The 16394-nt window shown below is 43.0% G+C and overlaps 1 protein-coding gene across 5 annotated transcripts in view; it reads right to left on the bottom strand.

The window, feature by feature from the left end:
• OTULIN (OTU deubiquitinase with linear linkage specificity) overlaps positions 1-16394 on the bottom strand; it is a 37901-nt gene that overhangs the window by 13241 nt on the left and 8266 nt on the right. For 2 of the 5 annotated variants that reach the window (XM_041731728.1, XM_041731731.1), the window contains exons 3-4: positions 12640-12734; positions 8663-8806 (exon numbers count right to left, since the gene is read on the bottom strand). In XM_041731728.1, coding sequence (XP_041587662.1) covers positions 8663-8806; positions 12640-12734 — 239 coding nt within the window. Of the gene's footprint in view, positions 1-8662; positions 8807-12639; positions 12738-16394 lie in introns of all 5 variants that reach the window. The other 3 variants (XM_041731727.1, XM_041731729.1, XM_041731730.1) reach the window with 3 other exon arrangements.

Here is a 16394-nt window from a genome sequence, read left to right as displayed (position 1 = left end):
GTAACAAGATTTAAACAAGAAACCATGATTGGAAGTACTTCGAAATAAGGTAGGTAATTAGCTTAGATGGAATTTCACTTGAGCCCGTACTGTAAAAGTACCTGTTTTTTCTAGCAAGTGTCTAAAGTTCTTGACATCACCACCATGACTAAAAGGATTGTGGGATAACAAACATGAGTTCCCACAAATAACTCATAAAAAAGAGCTTCCATATTCTGTCACAGGTCCCACCTGTTCACAGACAGTCTAAAACTTAGTGAACTTGGAAACCAGAGGATCTCTGCCTGAAAGACACCTCGAAGAGGCCAAGGAGCTGCTCCCAAGTTTAAGAACAGTTGGACCAAGCCAGGGTCAGGGTCAGATGATCGACTCCAGTCAAATACAAAGACTGGGATCTGGAGACAGGGAACCCAAACAGGGCAGGACGAGAGGGGCAGCCGGGCAAAGCTCAACCTCCCAGGCTGAAAATGAGGCAAGGCTTGAGGAGATGAGTGTGGGCACAAACGGGTCTCTCCCAGCGAGCTCAGTTAAGGGGAAGGTCTCTCAGCCTCGCTCTCCTCTTTCCCTTTAATGTTCTAAAACCAACTATGTTCTGAGAAAGAGGGAAAGTGGCAAAATGCTACAGAGAACATATTTCAACCTGCAAACAGAAGCAGATCAGCCAGTTGAAGGGTGCCTGTCCCTTGGTGACAAAATACGGCTTCTCAGGGCTTGCCCAATATCTCGATGAGGTCAGAGATGCTCAGCAGTGCACGGCCTATAGGCCACAGGCTGACACTGGTTCTGAGTCTCAGCACAAGCTTAGGTGTCCTGACACCTCTTTGACCCTGAACTGTGTGGGTTAGCCAAGAGCCCACACAGTTCAGGAGGCCCTAAAAATGCAAAACTACATTCCCTTCACAGCTTACCTGCTGACAGCTGCTTCTTTGTGTCTCCAGGAGTGGTCAGTGCTCCCACAATTCTAAAAGCCCCATGGACACACAATAACCACAGTTCCTTGGCCGTGAACCAACCCAGACTGTCACCGTCACCGGGCACAGGGTGTGGTCGGAAGAGGCCCCAGGCATTTCAGAAAGATCAAGCATCAGGGTAAATGGAGACAGATCCAACACTGGCTCTGCTCCAAGTGTTTACAATGGCATGCCTATGCCACCTTTAACACAAAAAAATTTAGACTAAGCTCTAATGGCAAGCAGGATTTTACTTAATATAACAGGATACACCTTATTCTGATATATCAGGAAGATGAGTAAGAAAGGACTTTCATATTACAATTACTGTATGACTGTCTTGTTCTGTAGCAATAAAGTATCACTTGATGTGTTTGTCTTGAGCAAGTATGTTACCAAATAGGCATTTTATAGTAAACAAGTTACTAACTAGAATAAATACCAGTAGTACTCGGAGACAGAGAGACCCCACTCTCAAGGAGAGTTGGTCCCGCACCGCTCCAGCATCAGGCACAGTGCCAGCCTCTGTAAATCACTCCATCCCTCCACCTGCACACCTGGTTCTGCCCAATGTCTTCCAGTCACACTGTGCCACCACTTGCTCATTTGAAAGACTCTTGTCAGAGTGGACTTTCTGAGGGAAGACCACTGGAAGGACCAACTGAGAACAGGAGTGGAATGACCTGCACTGGTTGTGTTCTTTGAGGACAGGTGAAATGCCATATAGCTCATCTCTAGCTTGGCTTTGTCCAGGCAAATACCCCAGCTCCTTTAACAGTTCCTGGACAACATGAATCATCTTCGTCACACTCCAATCTGTACCAAGGATACAGGCACAAGGCGACAACCCTCAAGATGGGATCTAAGCAGCTCAGTTCAACATGGGACTGTCACTGCCTGTGGTGTAGGAGGGTTCAAGACAACGCTTCACTCCCACTGCCAATCACATATCATGTGGGCTCTGACTGAGCTTGCAATCAATTAATGCTGATGATCTTTAGAAGCTGCCAATTAATCCTGATGACCTTTGGAAGCTGCCAATCAATTAATCCTGACAAATTGTGGAAGCTGCCATAAAGGTAGAACTCCCACAGCGTGCACTCTTGGGTTTTCTTAGTGTTTGTGTTTTTTTATTTGGGGGGGGGGGAGGGGTTAAAATATTTTTAAATTATTTTTTTATTGGAGTGGAATTTGCTAACATATAGCATATCACCCACCTCATCCCATCAAGTGCCCCCCCTCAGTGCCCATCACCCAGTCACCCCCACCCCCCACCCACCTCCCCTTCCACTATTCCTTGTTCGTTTCCTAGAGTTAGGTGTCTCTCATGTTCTGTCTCCCTCTTTGATATTTCCCACTCATTTTCTCTCCTTTCCCCATTATTCCCTTTCACTAATTTTTATATTCCCCAAAGGAATAAGACCATATAATGTCTGTCCTTCTCTGATTGACTTATTTCACTCAGCATAATACCCTCCAGTTCCATCCACATCGAAGCAAATGGTGGGTATTTGTCGTTTCTAATGGCTGAGGAATATTCCATTGTATACATAAACCACAGCTTCTTTATCCATTCATCTTTCGATCGACACCGAGGCTCCTTCCACAGTTTGACTATTGTGGACACTGCTGCTATAAACACTGGGGTGCAGGTGTCTTGGTCTTTCACTGCATCTGTATCTCTGGGGTAAATCCCCAGCAGTGCAATTGCTGGGTCGTAGGGCAGATCTATTTTTAACTCTTTGAGGAACCTCCACACAGTTTTCCAGAGTGGCTGCACCAGTTCACATTCCCACCAACAGTGCAAGACGGTTCCCCTTTCTCCACATCCTCTCCAACATTTGTAGTTTCCTGCCTTGTTAATGCTCCCTATTCTCACTGGTGTGAGGTGGTTATCTCATTGTGGTTTTGATTTGTATTTCCCTGATGGCACGTGATGCGGAGCATTTTCCCATGTGCCTCTTGGCCATGTCTATGTCTTCCCCTGTGAGATTTCTGTTCATGTCTTTTGCCCATTTCATGACTGGATTGTTTGTTTCTTTGCTATTGAGTTTAGTAAGTTCTTTATAGATCGTGGATACTAGCCCTTTATTTGAATGTCATTTGCAAATATCTTCTCCCATTCTGTAGGTTGTCTTTTAGTTTTGTTGACTGTTTCTTGGGCTGTTCAGAAGATTTTTATCTTGATGAAGTCCCAATAGTTCATTTTTGCTTTTGTTTCTTTTGCCTTCCTGGACGTATCTTGCAAGAAGTTGCTGTGGCCAAGTTCAAAAAGGGTGTTGCCTCGTTCTCCTCTAGGATTTTGATGGAATCTTGTCTCACATTTAGATCTTTCATCCATTTTTAGTTTATCTTTGTGTATGGTGTAAGACAATGGTCTACTGTCACTCTTCTGCATGTAGATGTCCAATTTTCCCAGCACCATTATTTGAAGAGACTGTCTTTCATCCAGTGGATAGTCTTTCCTGCTTTGTCGAATATTAGTTGACCATGGAGTTGAAGGTTCATTTCTGGATTCTCTATTCTGTTCCATTGAGCTATGTGTCTGTTTTTGTGCCAGTACCATGCTGTCTTGATGATCACAGCTTTGTGGTACAACCTGAAATCCCACATTGTGACACCCCCCCCAAGCTCTTTTTCAATATTCCCCTGGCTATTTGGGGTCTTTTCTGATTCCACACAAATCTTAAGATGATTTGTTCCAACTCTCTGAAAAAAGTCCATGGTATTTTGACAGGGATTGCACTGAATGTGTACATTGCCCTGGGTAACATTGACGTTTTCACAATATTAATTCTTCCAATCCATGAGCATGGAATATTTTTCCACCTCTTTGTGCCTTTCTCAATTTCTTTCAGAAGTGTTCTGTAGTTTTTAGGGTAGAAATCCTTTATCTTATTGGTTAGGTTTATTCTTAGGTAACTTATGCTCTTGGGTGCAATTGTAAATGGGATTGACCCCTTCATTTCTTTTTCTTCAGTCTCATTGTTAAGTGTATAGAAATGCTGCTGATTTCTGGGCATTGATTTTGTATCCACAAAATCCATTCTCATTAGTTTCCATGAATCTGCCACACTGTTGAATTGCTTTCTGAGTTCTAGCAATCGTGGGGTGGAGAATTTTGGGTTTTCTAAGTAGTATCATGTCATCTGCAAAGAGGGAGAGTTTGAATTCTTCTTTGCCAATTTGAATGCCTTTTATTTCTTTTTGTTGCCTGATTGCTGAGGCGAGGACTTCCAGTACTATGTTGAATAGCAGTGGTGAGAGTGGACATCCCTGTCTTGTTCCTGATCTTAGGGGAAAGGCTCCCAGTGTTTCCCCATTGAGAATGATATTTGCTGTGGGCTTTTCACAGATGGCTTTTAAGATGCTAAGGAATGTTCCCTCTCTCCCTACACTCTGAAGAGTTTGGATCAGGAATGGATGCTGTATTTTGTCAAATGGTTTCTCTGCACCTATTGAGTGGGTCATTTGGTTCTTGTTTCTTCTCTTGTTGATATGATAAATCACATTGATTGCTTTATGAGTGTGAACCAGCCTTGCAACCCAGGGATAAATCCCACTTGGTCATGGTGAATAATCTTCTTAATGTATTTTTGGGTCCTATTGGCTAGAATCTTGTTGAGAATTTTTGCCTCTGTGTTCATCATGGATATTGGTCAATAATTCTCCTTTTTGGTGGGGTCTTTGTCTGGTTTTGGAATCAAAGTGATGCTAGCCTCATAAAACGAGTTTGGAAGTATTCCATCCCTTTCTATCTTTTGAAACAGCTTTAGTAAAATAGGTATTGTCTCCTCTTTAAACCTTTGATAGAATTCCCCTGGGGAAGCCATCTGGCCCTGGACTTTTATGTCTTGGAAGGTTTTTGATGACTGCTTCAATTTCCTCCCTGGTTATCATCCTGTTCAGGTTTTCGATTTCTTCCTGTTCCAGTTTTGGTAGTTTGTGGCTTTCCAGGTATGCGTCCATTTCTTCTAGATTGCCTAATTTATTGGCGTATAGCTGCTCATAATACGTTTTTAAAATCGTTTGCATTTCCTTGGTATTGGTGGTGATCTCTCCTGTTTCTTTCATGATTTTATTAACTAGAGTCTTTTCTCTTTTGTTTTTAATAAGGCTGGCTAGGAGTTTATCTATATTATTAATTCTTTCAAAGAACCAACTCCTGGTTTTGCTGATCTGTTGTTCCACAGTTCTTCTGGTCTATTTCATTGAGTTCTGGTCGAATCCTTATTAACTCTCTTCTTCTGCTGGGTGTAGGTTTTACTTGCTGTATTTTATCCAATTCCTTTACGTGGGAGGTTAGCTTGTGTATTTGAGTTTTTCCAGTTTTCTGAGGGATGCTTGTATTGCGATGTATTTCCCTCTCAGGAAAGCTTTTGCTGTATCCCATAGTATTTGAACAGTTGTATCTTCATTCTCATTAGTTTCCATGAATCTTTTTAATTCTTCTCTAATTTCCTGGTTGACCCTTTCATCTTTTAGCAGAATGGTCCTTAACCTCCACGTGTTTGAATTTCTTCCAAATTTCTTCGTGTGATTGAGTTCTAGTTTCAAAGCATTATGGTCTAAAAATATGCAGGGTACAATCCCAATCTTTTGGTATTGGTTAAGACCTAATTTGTGACCCAGTATGTGGTCTATTCTGGAGAATGTGCACTGGAGAAGAATGTGTATTCAGTTGCATTTGGATGTAAAGTTCTGTAAATATCTGTGAAATCCATCTGTTCCAGTGTATCATTTAAAGCTCTTGTTTATTTGGAGATGTTGTGCTTATTATCTGTCATTTACAGAAAGTGCCGTGTTGAAGTCTCCCAGTATAAGTGTATTATTATCTAAGTATGTCTTAACTTTGTTATTAATTGATTGATATACTTGGCAGCTCCCACATTAGGGGCATAAATTTTCATGATTGTTAGGTCCTCTTGTTGGATAGATCCTTTAAGTGTGATATAGTGTCCCTCTTCATCTCTTACAACAATCTTTGGGATAAACTTTTAATTTATCTGATATGAGGATGGCTAACTCTGCTTTCTTTTGAGGATCATTTGAATGGTAAATGGTTCTCCAACCTTTCATTTCCAGGCTGTAGGTGTCCTTGGGTCTAAAATGAGTCTCTTGTAGACAGCAAATAGATGGGTCTCGCTTTTTTATCCAGTCTGAAACCCTGTGTCTTTTGATGGGATCATTAAGCCCATTCACATTCAGAGTTACTACTCAAAGATGTTAATTTAGTGTCATCATACCTATTCAGTCTCTGTTTTTGTGGATTGTTTCCTTGGACTTCCTGTTTCTTTTACAGTCCCCCTTAATATTTCTTGAAGAGCTGGGTTTGTTTGTTGGTCACATATTCTTTCAGTTTCTTCCTATCTTGGAAGCTCTTTATCTTTCCTTGTATTCTGATAAGAGCCTTGCTTGATAGAGTATTCTTAGCTGCATGTTCTTCTCATTTAGGATCCTGAATATATCCTGCCAACCCTTACTAACTGCCAGGTCTCTGGGGAGAGGTCTGCTATTAATCTGATATTTCTCCCCATATAAGTTAGGGATCTCTTGTCTCTTGCTGCTTTAAGGATCTTCTCTTTATCTTTGGAATTTGCAAGTTTCACTATTAAATGTCAGGGTGTTGAACGGTTTTTATTAATTTTAGGGGGGGACCTCTCTATCTCCTGGATCTGAATGCCTGTCCCCGCCCCCCCCGCCCCCCAAGTTAGGGAAGTTCTCAGCTATGATTTGTTCAAATACACTTTCTGGATCTCTGTGCCTTTCGGCGCCCTCTGGAACTCCAATTAAACATAGATTGTTCCTTCTGAAGCTGTCATTTATTTCCCTTAGCCTTTCGTCTTGGTCTTTTAATTTTTTCTCTTTTTTTCTCAGCTTCCTTCCTTGCCATTAACTTGTTTTCTATGTCACTCCCTCATTCTTCTACCTCACTAACCCTCGTCGTTAGGACCTCCAGTTTGGGGCAGCCCCAGTGGTGCAGCGGTTTAGCGCAGCCTGCAGCCAGGGGCATGATCCTGGAGACCCGGGATCGAGTCCCAACGTCAGGCTCCCAGATTGGAGCCTGCTTCTCCCTCTGTCTGTGTCTTTGCCTCGCTCTCTCTGTGTGTCTCAATAAATAAATAAAATCTTAAAAAAAAAAAAAAGGACCTCCAGTTTGGATTGCATCTCACTGAATTTTTTATTTCAGCCTGATTAGATCTCATTTCTGCAGTCATGAAATCTCTTGATTCCTTTATGCTCTTTTCCAGAGCCACCAGTAGCTTTGTAGTTGTGCTTCTGAATTGGCTTTCTAACATCAAATTATAATCCAAATTTTTAACTATGTGGGAGAGAGTACTGTTTCTGATTCTTTCTTTTGTGGTGAGTTCTTTCTAGTCATTTTGCTCAGTGCAGAGTGGCTAAAAAGAAGTTGTACTTGTTAGAAGCATGAACTCTTCTCTCTAGCATTCCAGCTGATCACTCTTTAAATCTCAGGCCGAGGGGAATCCCTGGATGGCTCAGCAGTTTGGTGCCTGCCTTCAGCCCAGGGCGTGATCCTGGAGACCTGGGATCGAGTCCACGTCAGGCTCCTTGCATGGAGCCTGCTTCTCCCTCTGCCTGTGTCTCTGCATCCCTCTCTCTCTCTGTGTGTGTGTCTTATGAATAAATAAAATCTTTAAAAATCAATCAATCAATCAATCAATCAATCTCAGGCCGAATTCATAGGTTTTCAGGATGATTTGAAAGTTATCTAGGTAAGTTGGTGGGGACAGGTCACTTGGGGACCCTACTCTTCAGCTATCTTGCCCGGCCCCGTTTGTGTTCTTTTGGCTTTTTTTTTTTTTTTTTTTTTTTTTTTTTTATTTATGATAGGCACACAGTGAGAGAGAGAGAGAGGCAGAGACACAGCCAGAGGGAGAAGCAGGCTCCATGCACCGGGAGCCCGACGTGGGATTCAATCCCGGATCTCCAGGATCGCGCACTGGGCCAAAGGCAGGCGCTAAACTGCTGCACCACCCAAGGATCCCTTTTGGCTTCTTTTTAAGCACAAGGCTTCCAATTTTCTTCCAATTAATATCTTATTATTATCAGTTCTGCCCAATCATTCCTGCCCACCAAACTCTTTTTGAGATATTCTATCATCCAACGTATCATGTGACCTCATCTGATATAGGTCATAGATATAAGTCACACTGGCATGACATTCTAGCTTTGTCACTACCACACTGAAGATCTAAAACAAACAAGGCTAGGCACAGACACATCCCCTGACCCTCATCTCCCAGGGTGACATGAGCCTCCTACTACAGCAATCCTCTTAACAAAATGCAGAAGGTGCCCAGTTCTTGAATTTGAGCTAAAACCACAGGGTGTGCATTCTAAAACCCTGACAGGTTTTCATATGGTACAACACACAGCCCACTTACTACAGACCCCAACACTGAGGTCAAAATGCTAGTAAGTACCTTTTACAAACTATAAACACCAGCTCTCTAATTCAGCTGAACTGAATGTTTAAATAAATTTTTCTACTTTTCTCTTCTGGGAAATAGCAATTATTCTTGGTCACTCTATTATGCAACACCATCCTGCCACACAAAACTGAACGAACCCACATGCTGATGTCACGCTGCTGACAGTACTGGCACACAGTGCAGGCTGTAAAGAGAGCTCCTTCCCACAAAAACAACTGGAAACATTGTGGACTCAAACCTGCAGCAGCAGCGTACCAGCGTGAGCTCGGGGTCCTGCAGCCAGGAGGGCAGCGCTGCCGGCTGGCTCATCGCCTGGAACAGTGTGGCCCTCAGCGCACAGTAATTATCTCCACGGACTCGCCTTATGGAGGTGAACTTCTGAGACACCTCCTCATAGCCCTGGGTAAAAGCATCAGAGAAATCAAAATGGTCATTACTGACTCCAGACAGTAGGGAAAGTTTTATTCCTATGGGAAAAAAAGGTGCCCCTGATCACTGAAAGAAAGAAAATAAGGCTGGCTGAGTCCTTCATATAAGCTGGTCTAATCCCTTCCTTTATTAATCAAAAGAAATAAGCAAATATTAATACTATATAAAACATTAGCATATGTAACAGATGCAACATTATAAACACATAAATGAGGGGCCGCCCAGGTGGCTCAGCAGTTTAGCGCAGCCTTTAGCCCAGGGCGTGGTCCTGGGGACCCAGGATCGAGTCCCACATCAGGCTCCCTGCATGGGGCCTGCTTCTCCCTCTCCCTGTGTCTCTGCATCTGCCTCTCTCTCTGTGTGTCTCTCTCTCCCTGTCTCTCTCTCTGTCTCTCATGAATAAATAAGTAAAATATTTTTTTAAAAAAACCATAAATGATAAACCAAATAACATGAAAACACTAGCCACCCCGCAGGGTGAGAGTTAGCTGTCCTGTTCTAAACAACTGTTGTTTAACACTCACTAATAACCAACATTCTGAGGGGGTTAATCTGTGTTGAAAGTGACCCAAACTCTAATGAAGAGATAGGAAAGAACAGAGAGGTGTACGAAGTTTATACCTCCGTATTTAAAAATAAAATAAAAATCCCAAGTTTTCACAGTATATTATAAAAAAAAAAAGTCTACATGCTAGGAGACATCTGGATAAATCTATCAGATTCTTTAAAAAGTGGATTTAAGTGTCATTCTTACTTGGCCTGGAAGTGAAATGAGGAAATGAAAATGTTCAGTGACATACATGCTGTCACCCAGAAACAGCCATCCAAATGGAGCATTTGGAAGCATACTCCAAAAACAGCCACCATATAATGGTCCACAGGTACCTAGACAAGCTGATTTCTCCAGCAGAATGATGCTTGAGCATCAGAATCAACTTTGCTGCCTCCTGCACCTCACTAGCTTCCTTCCATGGGGCCTACTGCTCCTTTCGCTCATCCGTGCCAGTCCCTTGAATCTCTGCTTCCTTCCCTGCACTTTAACAAAGGAAGGAGCCTCGCCCTGATCATGGGGTCCATGGGGTGGGGCACCATGCAGACTCTGCTCCAGCACTGGACCCTTGTTATTAGTTGTTTTCAAGGCTCAAGTCATAGGATGATGTTCTCAGTGGGTGTGAGCAGTGTTTTCATTCAGTGCTCCAATCGCTTCAACATACTGAGGACTGGTCAAGCACCATTTCCCTTCAGCGGACTCCCAGTTACCCTGTATACTCGCCACGGCTGACTCAACCGTAACTGCATCTTTTCAAATGCATAAATTACTCATGTTATTTCAGAGATCAATCAAGCTTCTAAAATTAAATTTGGGTTTATATACACTTACTTTCAAAAGAATATCCAAAACAAAAATAAACCATAAGACCAATAAGGACAAAAAGAGAACTAAGATCCAAACTGTCATTGGGCCCCTGAGATGCTCTCCTTACTGCCACAGGTCCCAAGTGACACTTGTCTAACTGATGTGCCTTTTTTTATGTGGTCACTAAAAGAGTCCAACTACATGGTCAAATTTTTCATTCAAACTAAAATCAAAGAGAAAGGGTTGTTTTTTTTTTTTTTTTTTTTTTTTTTTTTTTTTTTTGAGAAAGGGTTTTAGCAGGAGTTCCAAAATATGGAATATTTGGATAATTTAATAGATACTTTCGAGTTAGGGATCTTGAGGTGTCAACTGTTAAAATGGATCATTTAAAGAGTCTGAGGTTGTAAGATAAGATTGCAAGTCAGGGAAACCATTTCTAGGGAAGGTGAGAAAACATATGTTAGGTAACCGGCCTCCTGGTTATCGAGTCTGGTACAGGGCTGGAATCTGAAGAACCTGTAAGTGGCCAATATACACATTCAGCATCTGGCTTCACAAATGTCAGCATTCATAGTCCCAGGCATTTCATGATCAACCTCTCTACCAAGTGCCTGAGACACAAAGAGATTGGCAGGGAGCAAAGCTAAGACTGGCTCTCAGAGCTTTAAGGAGCAGCTACAATCTGAGGAAGGTCAGCCCATTTCAGGGCAGGTGTGAGAGCTGAAATGTGTGTTAAAGAGGCATAATGTTTTCTATAAAAATGAGCTTGGAGGAAAAGAACAGATATATACAGATGTTTAAAAATGTTAAACCCTACTCCTAACTCTGGGAGATGGGCTGGGGGTGGTGGAGGGGGAGGTGGGTGGGGGGTGGGGATGGCTGGGTGGCGGGCACTGGGGGGGATGGCACTTGATGGGATGAGCACTGGGTGTTATTCTATATGTTGGCAAATTGAACAACACCAATAAAAAATAAATTTATATAAAAATAAATAAATAATAAATAAATAAAAATGTTAAACCCTGAACAATACAGATCTAAACAACAGAACAGATATTCCTATCAAATAGGACAGGTCAGTATCTCTAATATAGCAAGTATGTTCAAATTCGTAACATAAATAATCCCAAGAGAAAAATGAGCAAAGGATAAACCCAGAGGTTACAGAAGGTGATGGAAGTTTTAGGTTGAAACTGCCATTTGTAGCTCAGAAATGGTCAAAGGGTAGCAATTTCACATCATTCAACCCACTAAGGAATGCTGGGTACAGGAGACATTCGAGGGAAGAACCAACAGGGTTCTTATGCTTGACCAGTGTGCAATGGGTATGGGCCAGGGGTCTGACTTGGACAATGACCCAGCCCAGTCACAGCAGGACCATATGTCATGGGAATCCCCAATGTCCCACAGGCTTGGACACTCCATAAGGGTCGTCAATCTATGTGATGGGACCAGGAGGGGCAGCTCCAGGGACACCCTAACAAAGGGAGTAGTTTCCCTGCACAGGGAGCGTGGGAGAGCCTAGACCCCTCGGACAGGAGGGCAGACCAAACCGAGAGAGACCTCGGTTTGGCATCTGCTAGTCCCATCCCTAAAGCTTTTACCACACAAGGCCAGAAGGGCATTCCCAAATGACCCCAAGAGGACAACCAACGATTGGCCCAACTCTGAATAGCACAGCATCATTTAGATGCATTTTTCAAAGAAACTAATGCTGGCCCTACATTAATACTGTGACTCAAAACCAGTCCCTTACATTTGAAGTCTGTCTTCTCATCTCTAAAATTCGACCACCAATATTTATGTAGTCTAGGAACAGTTGTAACTACGTCTAAAAATATAAAAGGACATATTATATGTATATATTTTATTTTTTATTGGTGTTCAACTTGCCAACATATAGAATAACACCCAGTACTCATCCCATCAAGTGCCCCCCTTAGTGCCCGTCACCCAGTCACCCCCACCCCCTGCCCACCTCCCTTTCTACCACCCCTTGTTCATTTCCCAGAGTTAGGAGTTTCTCATGTTCTGTCTTGCTTTCTGATATTTCCCACTCATTTTTTCTCCTTTCCCCTTTATTCCCTTTCACTATTTTTTATACTCCTCAAATGAATGAGACCTTATAATGTTTGAAAGACATATTATATAATTACTTATGACAGACTATTGGAAAGACTTGAGGGGATCCCTGGGTGGCTCAGAGATTTAGTGTCTGCCTTCAGTCCAGGGCGTGATCCTGGAGTCCCAGGATTGAGTCCCATATCGGGCTCCCTGTGAGGAGTCTGCTTCTCCCTTTGCCTGTATCTCCACCTCTCTCGCTCACTCGCTCTCTCTCATTCTTGCTCTTGCTCTCTCTCTTTCTCTCTGTCTCTCATGAATAAATAAATAAAATCTTTAAAATAAAAGGAAACACTTGAAACCTTCTTGTATCTAGGGATCATACCTTTTTCATACATGTGGCTTTTTGTGTATTGCCCCTCCATTCTTTTTTGCAGTAGTCCATGATGTCCATTTCAGGAGCCACACTTAATCTAGCTTCTGCTGAAGAATCAGAAAGGAAGGTGGGTGGATAATGAAAGAAAGCATAATCAAAATAACAGCACTGCTTTACTCAGGTTAATTTTTCTATAACTTCATTCCAAAAAGATCCAGAACCCCACCACTACCTACAATCATACCCTCGCTCCTAGATAACCCAGAGATCTACCAGCCAGAGTGATGCATTTAAAACTGAAGTCAGACAATTATCATCACTCCTGGGTTCTGAGAGCTCCAGAACCTCCCACTGGAGTGGAATCAATGTCCTTACTTCCTACAAGGGCCCCTGTCCTGGCCTCCCACTGCCTCTGGCCTCAGCTCTCCAAACTTGGACTGCTCTGGCCGGATCAGCAGCCTCCCTGTACTTCCACGCACTGTGGGGCTCCAGCACTCCCTACAGGTCTCTGCTCAAATGTCACCCAACACTCATAAGTCACGATGTCACACACACACCTTCACTCTATTCCCCTTTTACTGTTTTGTTTTTCTTCTAGGCACTCATCAACACCTGACATATTTCTTTTTCTGCATTTCTCCCTAAACCCCCACTCATGAATACAGTAAAACATAAGTTCCTTGAGCCCAAGGACTTATTTTGTGTCGGAGCTGTGTCCTTAGCACTTGGAACTTCACTGACATAAGGTGTCCAAAAATATTAATCAAACTAATTGTGCAACAGAGCTATGAAAAAATACATCTAATGGTTTTTAATTAGTTTTATATAACCATTATACAAAGAGATAACACCTACCATAACAGAAATTATATGTCTTTATTTATTTATTTATACTCTGCCCTCATCCCAAAAGGCTATCAACTATTGATAGGAAGCCAGAAACTAATGAAGCTCTCAATGTTAGCTGAGCTACAGACCTCACATTGGATTCTAGTAACACATTAAAAATATAATTTCCAATCAGACAAATTATATAATAAAAAAATGGGCTTTAGATTTTCCTTGTTTAACATATGGGCTCTGGGGTCTGATTTTGTGGTAAACATGTACGCACGCACATGGGTATGTGTGTTTTAGGAAGATAACTCTCAGGCAAATCTTGACTTCCTTTTTTAAATTATTAAAGAAGTAAATGTTAGCAAGGAAATTAAGACATAAACACAGAAGTACCTTATAATGTATTTACTCCTGAGGAAAGATGTAAACTAAAAACACATTCAGCTTGATTCAACAGGTATTTACTGAATGTCTGCTATATGGCAGGCATTGAGCTAGAAACTGAGCTTACTGAGCCAGTTTACAGATGACTAAAGAAAAGACTACAAGTGCTGACAAGCCAGGGTATGACGGATGCAGGGATGAGGCAGCACAAAGTCTTTGCAGCTTACAGACAATGCTATGGCCTAAGTTAGGACTGGCTTTACAAGTGTAACACACCACTGAAAGAGTAATACCCAGAGACCACAAATACCAATGCTGCACAGCCAATGCTAAATAGAGACCCATCAGTGTTTTAATTCAAGAAACATTTTTTGAACATGCACTTAGTGGAGGGAAGAGCTCCTTGTACCTGCCTTCTCACTCACTTCCCCACAAAGTAGAAGGAATGGCAAACATCTGGAGTTGAGGACACTAATAAGGCCCTGTTTTCCCACCAGGCAATGTGAGGAGCCTCAACAGACAATACACTTCCAGCTCAGGAAGGCCCTCCACAAAGTGGAGCCTCCCTGCTCTCCTGGCCGCAATCCTCACTGCAGTCCCCAGTCCTGCCCACACCAAGATAAGCCCAGCCTGTGAGCCCGGCTGGCAGGTCCACTGCCCCCAAACTGAGAGGACACAGCAGGGGACCTCACCGGGTCAGTCAAGAGGCCAAGCCACAGGCCACAGCCCTGTGCTGAGAGGCCTTGGGGGACAGTGAGGGCGGGGAAGTGGAGGACCCACACAGCTGCCAGCACCAAAATGTTACCTGAAGTTCCATCCTGCTGCTGTTGTTGGGGAGGAGGGCTCCAGCAGCCAATGCATGCCCTCCTTTAGGACAGGAGGTGGGGGCACAGGACAAGGCTAGCCCTGACCTCAAGCTGCTTAGGGTCACCACAGTTCTTTTCTTTGTTGAAATACAAACTACACAGACTCTGTTACTGCTTCTTACTGCTTCCAAGAAAGAACACTACTAATGTCAAAAAACCAAAACCAAAACAAAACAAAGGAGAAGCTGAAAACCCGAGTGGTAAACAGGAGCTCAAGTAACCAACAGGTCTGGTCCTTAAGCACCATATGGTAATAAAGATCTGAAGAAACTGCCCAGAGTGGAACAGAGGCTATAAGATAAAAGTCTATGAAGGGGCATGTCATGAAGGGCTTTGGATGGCTGAGGGAGGCAAGCAAAATTTCCTTCCAGTTCTGGAAGAGTAAGTAGAGAGAATAAGAAAAGGACAATATTCCAGAAAATAATGGCTGAGAATTCTCCCAAACTAATGAAAATTAGGCATCCAGGGATCCAAAAGGAAGACTTCAAGCAGTAGGTTTTTAAAAGTCCACACTTAGCAGACATCAGAAAGAAAGTGCAGGATACCAAAGACAAAGACAGAAAAAACTGACATTATCCATCCACCAAGGATTAGTCTGACTGCAGTACTGTCAACAACCTCATCTGCAAAAGGATTAAACAACTACTCATCTGGAGTTCTTAAAAAAGAGGTTGAGATACATTTTCAAGCAAACAGAGCTTTCCACTGACAGACCCTTACAAAGGCCTTCCAAAAAGCCTCATTTCAGGAAGGCCAATGAACCTAGAAGGACTGATATGCAAAGAGTATACAGGGACCCACTTTAACCTCGGACAAAAGCTGGAAATGACACAGCTCCCTGAAAAGCTAAAACACTTGCATAGAGAGGGCTGCCCCTGCAGACAGGGGAAACCCACGGCAGAGCACCTGCAGAGCCACAGGAAAGCAGGAGGTCCCCACAAATGCAGCAGCGACCTGGGATGACGGAAGAAGGACTTTCTCCTGAGGAATACGACTAACAAGGACTCCACGCCCGAAGTGAATGGTGTCCAATGGCAGCAGCAGAAACAGAGCATCCTCTCAAGTGTCATGGAGGACCAGAACAGATGGCACAGGGACACACCTGACTGAACAATTACAGAGACGCTCATCTCTACCACAGTAAAAATTCCCACCAGTTCCTTGTGAGGACAACTCAAGAAAGACCTGGAAATGATCAAAAACCCCACTGTGTGTCATTTGTTCCTAATTACACACATGGCAATATTTTTCTTAACCATAAACTAAACACAAACTAGTTCTCAAAACCAACCAGCAGAACATGTACATGCAAAGGTAATGAGAGGAAATGCCACCTGGGAATCACTAGTGGCATATCCCGCAAGTGCAACATCCCCACTTGGCTCCTGCACAAGCTAGTAGGGAAGTTCTTCTCTGAAGACAGCCCTGCTGGCCATTCCCCACAGCAGAGGATGCCAGGGGTCGGGCCTCACCCCAGCAGCAACAGCCCATAGGTATGAAGGTCTGGGAAGGATGAACGAGAAGAGCAGGCATAATTGAGAAGAAACATGGACAAAAGGTCAAGAAACAATGAGACAATTCCTGCTACTGATCCCATGATCATCCTTTAAGTCAATCAAGTGCACATGGCCATTTTCATGCAAGGACACATGGAGCCAACTTCTTGAGAAGTCCTCC

The sequence above is a fragment of the Vulpes lagopus genome, chromosome 17 (genome assembly GCF_018345385.1).
Source record: "Vulpes lagopus strain Blue_001 chromosome 17, ASM1834538v1, whole genome shotgun sequence".
Taxonomy (NCBI): Eukaryota; Metazoa; Chordata; class Mammalia; order Carnivora; family Canidae; genus Vulpes; species Vulpes lagopus.
Note: the sequence above shows the minus strand (reverse complement) of the source record. Positions and strands in the feature narration are given on the sequence as shown.